The 12053-nt window shown below is 40.6% G+C and overlaps 1 protein-coding gene across 1 annotated transcript in view; it reads right to left on the bottom strand.

Moving 5' to 3' along the window:
- Nucleotides 1–12053, bottom strand: part of kat6a (lysine acetyltransferase 6A) — a 52724-nt gene that overhangs the window by 21766 nt on the left and 18905 nt on the right. The window contains exons 3-8 of the mRNA XM_062961426.1: nucleotides 9071–9179; nucleotides 7490–7605; nucleotides 6046–6127; nucleotides 5628–5763; nucleotides 4807–5123; nucleotides 4088–4206 (exon numbers count right to left, since the gene is read on the bottom strand). Of these exons, the coding sequence (XP_062817496.1) occupies nucleotides 4088–4206; nucleotides 4807–5123; nucleotides 5628–5763; nucleotides 6046–6127; nucleotides 7490–7605; nucleotides 9071–9179 (879 nt within the window). The remainder of the gene's footprint in view (nucleotides 1–4087; nucleotides 4207–4806; nucleotides 5124–5627; nucleotides 5764–6045; nucleotides 6128–7489; nucleotides 7606–9070; nucleotides 9180–12053) is intronic.

Here is a 12053-nt window from a genome sequence, read left to right as displayed (position 1 = left end):
TTATAATGTTCAGCTTAGCCAGGACAGGAACGCCTGCTTACAGTCATCCCTTGCTTTCTTCTCTTTTGTCTCTTTGCTTTCCTACATACAATGAAATATACCCCAGTGTTTAAATATTAGTAAACTTAGAAACAAGACAAGTTATGGCACACTCTTTCCTCTTCCCCTGGCACTACAAGAGTAAGGCTCATGCGCATGCACTCCCTCCTGGCGCCCATTCCCTCCCGTCCCACGAGCCACTGCCTCTTGAGTGTCAGCCAAAGCTGATCGTTCTGTTCCAACTGATAAAGTAGAGCCTGTGCTTGCAGTTCAAGCCAGGACTCAATCAGTCTCAAATTACCATTTGCAAGTTTATTTCTTTTGAGAGCAAACAATTTGGACATAACAGCAAGCCGAAATCACAGCACTGGAGCAAGGAGGGGAAAGAAAAGAAGTATATGGGCCCAATGTCAGTTTATCACACTCTCAAGAGTTTGAAGTTATTTGAGCCGGCCTTATAATATAGAATCATAGAATGGTAGAGTTGGAAGAGACCTCATGAGCCATCCAGTCCAACCCCCTGCCAAGAAGCAGGAAATCGCATTCAAAGCATATGTACAAATATTGACGTGAAGGTGATGACAGGGAGGCAGGCAAACTGCCAGTCTCCATGTGTATGATCTGTCTAAAGTTACTTTGCTTTCTCTCCCTTGATCCTATAAAACCTCCAAGAAACCATAGCTTATTTGGCTGAAAACAAGCTCTCTGCTTCCTCAGATCCTGATTTGGATGTAAACTCTGATTTTGACAAACCGTGGAGGGTTTACATTTTAGCAAGCAAAAGGCAGGATTATAGCCCTCATTCTCAGTCCAATAAACCATGATTTATTAGGTTGAGATGCCTTAATCTGCACTGAGCGTTTGGAAGAGCACAGAGAACATATTCAAATAAATGTTCTTGGATGCCAAGTGGCAGTAGCGAGTACACCCTGCTAATGCTTTTCTGTAATATGAGAACATTTCCCTTGTAGCTGGTCAGGCATGTAAAATGCATTTCTAATTTAGTTGCAGAACATGAAAGCAGTAAAAAAAAAAACTGGTTACCAGCTTTGATTATGAGATTCTAATTACTTTTCCATGTAAAGTGACATTTAACTTTGGAATTTGCTACTGAAGGAGATAAAAGAACTGAGAGGACAGCAAAACCAATGGTTGTTATGTTGAGCTTCTACCTTTAGGCCCAGTTAAGTCTTTGAGTACCAGATAATGGTGATAAAAGCAACAGGAAGCAACTACTTCCACCATGCCTTGGACATGACTTACTGAACTCTTGTCTGTTTGAGGCAAGTGTGAATGTTGCAATTAGCCACCTTGATTAGCATTGAAAAGCTTTGCAGCTTCAAAATCTGACTCATTCCTGTCTGGGGGAATTCTTTGTTGGGGGGTGTTAACTTGTCCTGATTGTTTCTTGTCTGGAATTCCCCTATCTTCTGAGTATTGTTCTTTATTTACTTTCCTGATTTTGTTCATTTTCATGGTTTCCTCATTCTGTTGAAATTGTCCACATGCTTGTGGATTTCAATGGCTTCTCTGTGTAGTCTCTGTGGTCTGTGTAGGATTCCCCCAGGCACAAAGCAGCCAGGCTTTGAAGCTGCCAGGGTATTCAATGCTAATCAAGCTGGCCATTTGCAACATTCACACTTGCCTCAGGAAGACAAGAGTTCTTTCTCCCACCCTGCACATTACACAGATATATAAACCCGACTTGCCTAGTTTCTAACAGACCTCACAGCCTCTGAGGATGCCTGCCATAGATGTGGGCAAAATGTCAAGAGAGAATGCTTCTGGATCATGGCCATACACCGCAGAAAACTCACCGCAACCCAGTGTATTCACATTATTCTCAAAGGTAAATGTTTTTCCCCCTCAGGGGAATTTTAGAAGCAGTTTTTATTTTGCCCTCACTTGGTAAACATCTAAAAAGCACAAATAAGATTAACGGCCATCCACACAAAACCTTTCCTTCCTCTGCTTTTACACTTTACTCAACACAACCTTCTTGTATCTTTCTGTAGCACCAGAAAAACAAAACAAAAGCCTTTGCTCATCATCTGGTAACAAGTGAGTTCAGCTACACTAAATACCACTTCTTCTCTACTGCTCACTGACTTGGTTCCCAGGGCTTTTGAAAAACAAAACCAAATGTGGGGAGGAAGAGTCTGGGGATTTGCTGGGTTTTCCTCAAGGGAAGGATGCAAGATGAAGCAGTGGATTTACCTTCCCTTACACTTGGGACAGCCTCCAGCAAAATAAGGAGGAAATACAATAGACGAATTAAAAACCAAGTTAGATGCTAGAAATTGTCTTATACTCAGCTGCTCAAACATAATGGCAGCAAAAGAGCCGCTGCCCCATCTGCTACAGAAAAAGGATTTACGCAGTGAAAGACTTCTATTTACTGACAGAAGCTGATTTACTAAGACACCACTTCTTAAAAAGAACGAAAGCCACATAATAACAATGAAAAACACCCAGAATGCAATCCTTGATCCCATCCAAGACAGATAGGGTTGCTACACCCAGCTCACGCAATGCTGCCAAGCTAAAGAAGAGACACTGCAAGGAGGTAAGAATGCAATCGGAACCTGTGGCAATGCCGCATGCGCTTCTGCCTTCCCGATATCCAGAGATTCCTCCAAATGAATGCCTGAGGTAAAAGCCGAGTCCCAGTTCCAGTACAACTGCTTGCACATCACCACTGCCCCAAACGTCATCAAACCATGGTAGCCCGTTGCCCCGCTGGCTGTGCTCTGCCCTATGTCTCCCTCCTTCCCCAGTCAGGCTGCCATTCTTGTACCTCCGCTCTCAGGGGCAGACCTCTGCTCCACCTGGAGACAGGCTGCGTCAGCACTCAGTCCAGGTTAACCCAATCTCTGCTGAAAATAATCCAACGGGCTCTGCAAAGGCATACACAGGACCAGCACCAAAGAACTTTTTTCTCAGAGCTTGCAAAAGGTGTGTGGCGGCGTCATAATGTCCACAAAGATATCCATATTTTTCACTTTGTCACAAGAATCAAAACCATTTATTTCTAAGGTCTGAAACAATTCTCCAAGGCATATATGCTTCCATCTCTGACTGGGACATCTGGGACACAAATGCTCAAACCCTTTTTATTAAATCCACTAGACTTTGCCATCAAGGCAGATTGATTTAAGTCAAAGTAATCAGGATTTATGTTCTTGAGTGTGTCATGGCCACCCAGCTCCAAGGGCTTCTGGATTAGATGGATTATCTAGATCTATTTCAATCTGGTCTCAGGCCTGGCTAGGGGACAGGAACAGCTTTGTCAGACTACACTGGAGACAGCGGAAGCGTGGCCCTGGTCAATGATTGAGGACAAAGAAAGAATGAAAGTTTCATTTATTCATTTTAAAGAATGTTAAATATATGTTTACTTACTTAAATAGCAAGTAAATTTAAATTATATTAAAAAAATAAACTGATCTAAGTTAGAAGTCAAATTTAAAATTTTAAGATCAGATTTTTATTTTTATACACCTTGCTCTGTATATCTAAAATCTTTGTTGTTTTTCATCTGCGTTTAAACACAAAAGCAACCTACAACTTTCACTAAATGTTTTCCAACATATGTAGAGCAGTTTGTGTTGTCCAATGTGTAGTGAGGTAGAACCCTTTATATTAGATGGTGACCAACAAGCAAACTCCGCTTCTAATCCTAAACAGACCTAATAGAACTTCACGTACACAGAAGGAGGTGGGAGCCGTATACGTGAGCACATAACAGTAAAAAAGGGGGTGGATTAGTTTAGAAAGAATCAAAGCCAATATTTGTATTTAGCATGGAAAGTCTCATAATCGCAGACAACTCCTAAGCACTCCTTATCCATATATTAATTCTCAGCCATGCCCTCACAGCAGCCTGAATATTTCTCTCCCCTATCTGGGATTCTACTCCATTGCTAATTCATGCCCAGGAAATCCTGCTTGCTTCACTTCTTCTCCACACTACAGATATGACCCACACATTCCTCTAGAAGATTCTATTTAACTTTGACTTTCTGGCACCGAAGTTCCTGAACTTTACCTGCAGCGCCTGCTCCTGGATGTCTCTGAACAACTCCATTTCTTTTTCAGCCATGACATCTGGGCCTCCAAAGAGCCATTCCTCGTTCTCTTGCTTTCCATCCCAGCCATCCTGATTGTCTGAAAATAAAAACAGAAGGACAGTTGGGATCTTTTGATGACTCTCAGTGTGCAACCTATCAGGTGGTTTCAGATAATGGCCTCCTATAAAGAGAAGCTGTACATTTTGTACAACGCCCTGATAGGTTCTGATGGAAACATGTTTTCACCATGTTAATACAGCAATTCAACAGGACAAATTGATATCTAAATGGAAGCTTAATGTCTGTGGTTTGAAATTAGTAATAATCACCATTCAATTTTGGCAAAGGGGGCAACTGCTTGGGCCATGAAAACATCCCAAGCTGAGAAGCATACAATTCCAAATAAAACCTATCCTCCATCGAAGTACACTGCACCACACTGGGGTTTATGAGAAAGGCCTGAATTTAGGAATGCAATGGTTCAGCCATATTTAACATTGCTTCTCAAGAAACTGCCAACCAAAGCAATCAGTTTAAGAAGTAGACCAAGATATCATTGTGCTGATGCTCTAAAAGACAAACCAACTGATTACTGCAAAGTTCTCCTCGGAAATAGAGTGTAGAGGATTCTTCAGAGCCCTTTATGGACATAATTTTCAGAGAGTAATAAATTTAATGCCCTCCAGAATTCAGCTACCTGTGGGCCAGTCCGAAGTGCTTGATTTCCTATTGTCCTTTCTCCTGATCCTATATTGCTGAGAATAGTCCACCACTTCTCCTCGAGCTTTACGCCCATCAGGGGATGGGGTGAAGAACTTGGTGAGGCCATCAATGAGCCCTTTGGTTTTCTTGTTGAACTTCAAGGTGGTGCTGGCATCACGGCAGAACTCCAGGCCGTCAACGTGCTCCAGGTAACTCCCTTCCGAAGAGCAAACCGACTGGCTGGACAAGGGAGTTTTCCGCTTACGACCTCGGCCCGGTCCCGTCTGAACTTTGCTGAAGGGACCCTTTGATCTGAAGGGACAAGGAAACAAAAGAAGTCAGGAAAATGGCAAAAGACATTTACATGGAACATTAATTAACCGTGTGCAAATGGCTATTGCTATGAGTAAGTGATGAATTCAAAATTTAAAAGTAACCACAGTGGAAGCTTGTGTGGGTTTATTTGGAAATGCATCCAACTGCGTTCAACAGGTTTACTCTCTTGTTAACTGTGCACAGAATGCACATTAAGACAACTTTGAAGTAATCTCCCATTTAGAATAAAAATCAATCTAAGATTATTATGAGTGTTATGCAACCTTTTTATCAAGACATAAGAGCAGTGGCTGACAATCTACAAAAAATTGCGTCTGAATAGACTTATACTGTTTAAAAGCACAAACCATTAGATTTGGACAAAGGTTTCCCAAAATATGTAATGAGCCATTTTGGTAATAATGACCAATTTGTAACAAGAGAATTGCACTGGTTACTGTTCCCACGCTCTACCTCTCAGAAAATATCAGAGTGACTTACGTTGCATTTTGGTTCTTTAATCGGTTTTTGGGTCGTCCTATTGGGTTGGCATAACGCCGCTTAATCTGTGCTGCTTTCTTATATAGAAGTTTTCTTCCTTTTCTACGGGGCCGACATATCTGACATATCCACATGCCTGCAAGGGAAATAAAGCCAGTACACAGTTATGGCACAATTCGACCCTGGGCTTTCCCTCTCATGGCTCACACCTTGATGGTTCTACACAAATACAACACATTTAATTATATTGGCGTGCAAGTATAAAAGACATGAAATGCTCCAGAAGTCTTCACTTGGGCTATGCTACCATCCAATTCCACTCTGATTAGAAAAAAAACCCACTCTTTTAACTTGAAAGCAGTAACAAAATGCTACTGTTAAGCAAGTTTTCCCCTTATATCAATCATGCCCTCAGTACCTTTTGGCATCCTGGTCAAAGGGGGATCACAACACTCCATGTGAAAGCCCCGGTCGCATGAGTCACAAAATAGCATATTGTCCTGTAAGAGACAGATGTTCAGAGTTAATGTCCTTGAAATGCAAACTTAAACAGGTAAAATAACAAAACTTTTGATTGTTCTTCAATATAGTTCATTACAATTCCAGTCTAATGAGAAATATATATTCCCCAAATGAAAATGAATGCCCACACCACTAAGGATGGAATATTTATAGGCTCACGGAAGGATGAATTATAGTTCATATATCATCTTAGGAAATAAACCATATGGCATCTTTTACAAAAATCTAAAACTTGGACCTATCCCAATGGGCTTTTCCCCATTTCCTGCACTATAATAATAGGGATCTCCTCTTTTTTTGGCTCAGAGATTGTGCAACCATCTACAATTCCCAAAATATCAAAATCAAGAGCTTGGTCTGCTTTAGGTATTGAAAATGCCTTCACTCAGAACATTTTAACAGTTCATTTTCACTATCCTTTCTGACTGTGTGACTGTTCCGTTAACATTATTAGTATTACTGTCATTATCATTTATCATATTATTAGTTAGTGCTATGGATGCATTTTATTGAAAGATGGAAATACATTCTCCCTCTTCTAGCTACATTTGATTTATTCACTCAAAGGATAAGGACACAGAGCTAATGAGTAAAGAACATTTGTTCATTCTGCTTATAAAAATGTACACCCAGTTTAAAACTATTTATACTTTGTTCTTCTACCATATAGTTTTCTAAAACAAATAATGGGTGGGGGGGGGGCATAGTAAGAAATCGATATGGATATTAACTGCTTTTTGGAATACAAAAATTTTAGGACAGTGTGTGCGGAGGTAAAGGGTCCAAAAGGAACTCCCAAGAGGGAAGGTACCAACACCTCAGCTTCTTTGTGTAAGGGCTGCAAAGAATCTGATGTGTATATTAACTTGGCTAATGTCAGATGGTGGCAGTCAGAAGATGTAGGGTTGCAAAGTAGCTCTTCAGGTGATGATTTGAAGAGCTTCCCCGTTGTGTTCATACTGGAGAAGACCATCCATGAGCTTTGAGTGCTAACCGCAGCACTCTAAGTTGGATCCAGAAGGATATAAGGCAACACAACTAAAGGAACATGCGCTCCCTATAGAAGATACCTGTCAGAACCCTGGATGTCATACTTTGTGCCATTGAAGCTCAAAAAAAGCAACTCCATATAAAAGTCTCATCTGGACGTTACCAAAATAATCCCTTCCTGGGCCCAGATCAGACCCTAACCTTTTGTCCTCATGAGTACCATCCCCACAATCTTCCCCACCCCCTTCTGTTATTCCTAGCTCCATGAGTTTAGTTTTATGCAACTGGTTATAAAATGAGACTATCAACAACCCATCAGTGAAAGGATTGCCAAATCAAATAGTACTTACAGCATTTTTGCCCTGGTCTCGACAGGAACTGCACGTTTTGCACTCAATGCACTGCCATCGTAAGGCCTTCACCCGAACTGTTAACTCTGGAGAAAACTTCAAGCAGGATGGATGACCTGTATCAAGGTGTTGAGAACAATTTAAGCATAGCAAAGTAGGAGCAGCCCGTGCGCAAGGAGAGAACAAGGAACAGATTCAAATACAGTTAACATCTGATATCTCTAAAAGGCTTGAGTTCCATCAGAGGAGTTCGACATGTGCTCAGCACTCGAAGATTAACTCACACAATGTCTCTTTGGAAGGAAACTGGTTCCTTGCCCAAGCACACAATTTTCAGAGTTATGAGAATCTTTCAACTCTGGAGGAATTGTATGAATGGTATAAACATAAATATCCACTTAATGTTATTTAGAGTCACATACTGCAAAAAAGGTAGAGCAGTTCAAAGAGAATTTGCTCCAATAAAGTATATGCATGCTACCAAAATTCCCAATTCTATTCCCTAGGCATTTAAAAGAAATTAAGGCATCCGCACACTGTTATGATTGAGATATTTATCTTCCCCCTGCTTTTACTGGCCTTTAAGACACACAAGATACAAAAAGATAAATATATTTTACAGTAAGAACACTGTTTGTAGTGTGGATACCCTGCCAAATTCTAGAGAGGTTGCCATGCTTGTTGTTCATGCTAATATGAGCTGCACACCTAAAGGAGTGCATAAAATATTGTGACAAACTTTTACCATAGGTAGTGTGCATGTGACAACAAATTATCTTAACAACAGGGTCAGCAATGGTCAAGTCTGTTTAAACAACCCAAGATTTTATTAGTAAGTATTTCTTGGCTACAATGAAACTGCTTTCTAAGCAGTTTGTTCCTCACTTCCATTCTTGACAGTAAAATTCTAAAGCCCCAGCAACCTTTGGGTAAAGAAGGTGCCTTAAGGCATAGAACTGCATGTTTTTTGCAAGATTTTTTCAGTCTCCATCAACGCTCCTTGGCTCTGTAAGTCTTGGCAGTTCACCAAGTAGTACAGTAGAGTCTCACTTATCCAACATAAACGGGCCGGCAGAATGTTGGATAAGCGAATATGTTGGATAATATGGGATTAAGGAAAAGCCTATTAAACATCAAATTAGGTTATCATTTTACAAATTAAGCACCAAAACATCCTGTTATACAACAAATTTGACAAGTAGTTCAATACTCAGTAATGCTATGTAGTAATTACTGTATTTATGAATTTAGCACCAAAATATTGAAATGTATTGAAAACATTGACTACAAAAATGCGTTGGATAATCCAGAACGTTGGATAAGCGAGTGTTGGATAAGTGAGACTCTGATATTTATGAAAAATCGTAAATTAACCCCCTCCCCCAATTAGCAGAGACTGTAATATGGCAAAAAAATAACTGTAAAGATTAGAGCAACTACAGTCTGGAGCACTGAACTTCAAAAATGTTAATTTGTGTACAGTTAGGGAAGTACAAAGGTCAGTCCTGGGTGACTCCTAACAGATGGGACAAGATGTAGTTACCAGCACATAAATTGCTTGAAATATAGGCAGTCACCTACCACTATTGCCGCAGTCAGCACAAGAGATGAGCTCCTCAGGCTTCTTTTCTCGGTTTTGTTCTTTTGTACCAAGGCAGAAACTGCAGATTGGGATTGGTTCAGCAACTGGCTGTAAGGGGGCAGAAAGAAAAAGAACACACATTTTCATTGGTTTTAGCACATTTTGCAAAATGTAATACTTATATAAACAGAACAGAAGAGTGTTACGACATATGACAAAGGAGAATTGAGAAGAAATCTTTAACTCTAATATTCAGAGTGTCTTATAATGAAGATTCATATGACAAGTGTGTGCAAAACTCACTCTAGAGCAAACGGGCAAACGGCCCTCCAGGTGTTTCGTACTTCAACTCCCACAATTCCGAACAGTCTACTGGCTGTTAGGAATTATGGGAATTGAAGTCCAGAACACCTGGAAGGCTGACATTTTCCCATACATGCTCTGGAGTCTGATTGTGGTAAGAACAGAGCCCTATGTGTAAAAACATGGTGTGGTTCCAGAGTGCTAAGTGCAGTGATGCCTTGATACAGCAAGCCTCGCTACTTAGAGAAGATTTTAGCCAAGATGTCGATCTGCTAACTGTCAAGTGCCAAATAGCAACAGGAAGGGGAGAGAGCCAGTCGCTGAACACACTCTAGAGTAGGCATGGGCAAACGTCGGTCCTCCGGGTGGTTTGGACTTCAATTCCTACCGGTTTTAGAAATTGTAAGAACTGAAGTCCAAAACACCTGGAGGGCCGATGTTTTTCCATGCCTGCTCTAGAGTCTGATTGTGGTAAGAACAGAGCCCCATGTAGAAAAAAATGGCGTGGTTCCAGAGTCCAAAGTGCAGTGATGTCCTTATACAACAAACTTTACTACCTAGAAAAGATTTTAGCCAAGATGTCTATCTGATAACTGGCAAGTGCCAACTAGCAATAGAAAGGGGAGAGAGCCAGTCCCTGCTCTGCCATGCAGGCTTCCTGGGTGGGGCCTCAGGAAGGTTACTCCCACAGTTCAATGGTAAACATGTCTTCCAACATGTTTACCTGTGCATAGTGTAGGCATTGAGTATCCATGGTGAACAAAAGTTCTCAATCACCATGACTGGCTTAATGTTCAAAACCCACACAGCACACAAATAAATATGCTGATTATTGATCACATTTGCATCATATTTTCTCCTGAAAGATCTCCAGGTAAAACATATGAGCTGAATTTTTTAAATAACAGCCCAGTAGTAGAATCTGAGTTGTGGGAGTGGCCCATTTAATCTGGCTTTTAAGCAAAAATCTGTCTGAAATGGGAGACACCAGTCAAGGAACCAGGGCTGCCCTGAGTCTACTAACCGAAGCAGAGAAGCTGATGACAGAGGGACTAACCGAAGCAGAGAAGCTGATGACAGAGGGACATGGAAGTCTCTCATTTATAGGACCACCAAAAACTGAGTTGACAAGCAGTTAACAATGATGAAGAATTAACAGATCTGTTTCTGGAGTGGTTACCTAAAAGGTATGTATGAAGACTGAAATGGAAAGTTCTAACTCTCAGAAGATTGAATTCACAAGAAACACTATGGGCTGGTTTCCATTGTATATGTTTTCTTCTGTAGAAGGAGGTAAACAACAAGTCTGGGATCTCTTGGCTCGTTTAAAATTCATAAATCACCAAGAACAAAATGACTAAGATTATGCTGAATTTCAAATCCCAGCAGCCTAGCCAGTATAGACAATCTTAAGTTACAATGGGTAATGTAGTCCAACAAATATTGGAGGTTCACACATTTCCACCCTGATACAGTGAGGTATAAAAGGAGATAGGTTTTCCATGCCCAAATTTTTCAGGATGGTGCAAAATCATCTAGAGTGAAGAACTTATGTTATGACTATAGGAATTGCCTGGATTACGCTTATGGATCATGTGATTAATTATGATTTTAAATGTTTTAACTGTTTTATTTGAATTTTATGATTTCTTAAATGTCTTTTAATGTTGTATTGTTGTCAAGGCATTGAATAGTTGCCTTCTTTGTAAAGCCGCCTTGAGTCCCCTTTGGGGTGGAGAAAGGCAGGATAGAAATATCACAAATAAATAATTAATAAATAACTCCAGAGGTACTCTCTAGACTGAATGGGACAAAAGGATACAGGGGAATAGGACAAAAGTCATTTGATATACATGCTAAATAATGCAAACAGGAACAATAATCCTAAATCATACAAATGTTGTTGAGAACTGAACTGATTTTGCCTAACTAGGAGAGAAATTTGGTGAGAATAATACAGAAATCAGCTTTTTGTGCTAAGGCACTGAAAAGGGCAGTCAGAGGAAGAGGGTTGGACTTGTTTCCAAGGTGATCAATAGCCACCATGTACTTATTCCAAAATTCTCAAAAGTGGTGCTCTCAATATGTTTCAGTCTACATCCCCTATCATCCCTAAGCACTGCCCAAGATGGCTGTGACTGTTGAGAGCCACAGTGCAAAATGTTTGTAAAGGGAAGCCCTAGCTAATCCCTCACATGTCTCTGTAAATCTCCCTCCACCATACAAACTGCATAATGTAACTTTCTCATGCCTGATAGGAACAAGAGACAATTTACTTGTCTTGTACTTCAACTGCCCATGTCGCCTTACCTGGCTCTTTTCACGCCTGTGGCGCAATTGGCCCATTAAAACAAACAACCAGACAATTCTGACAGAACAGCCGAGAAAGGAACGGAAGGATAAGAAAAACATTTTTCACAGCTTGAGGTTTTTCTCTAGCTATCATCCCTAAGGGAGTCACTGAACAATAAACTAACAGCTTTACAAGTCCAATCAATGCCAGTATATTTAGAAGGAAAGCATATTGAATGCTACCACGATGTGATAAAGATACATGTAATTACACCAAATAGGTGTGGGAGCCTGGGCAGAATAATCTTTTGAATCGAACATTACAGTTCATGGGGAGGATTTCCTTGCTGGCGTGTGTACATCTGGTCAGTGAAAAAATCCAAGAAA

Source organism: Anolis carolinensis, unplaced genomic scaffold (assembly GCF_035594765.1).
Source record: "Anolis carolinensis isolate JA03-04 unplaced genomic scaffold, rAnoCar3.1.pri scaffold_8, whole genome shotgun sequence".
Lineage (NCBI taxonomy): Eukaryota > Metazoa > Chordata > Lepidosauria > Squamata > Dactyloidae > Anolis > Anolis carolinensis.
This window is presented reverse-complemented; position numbering and strand designations above follow the sequence as displayed.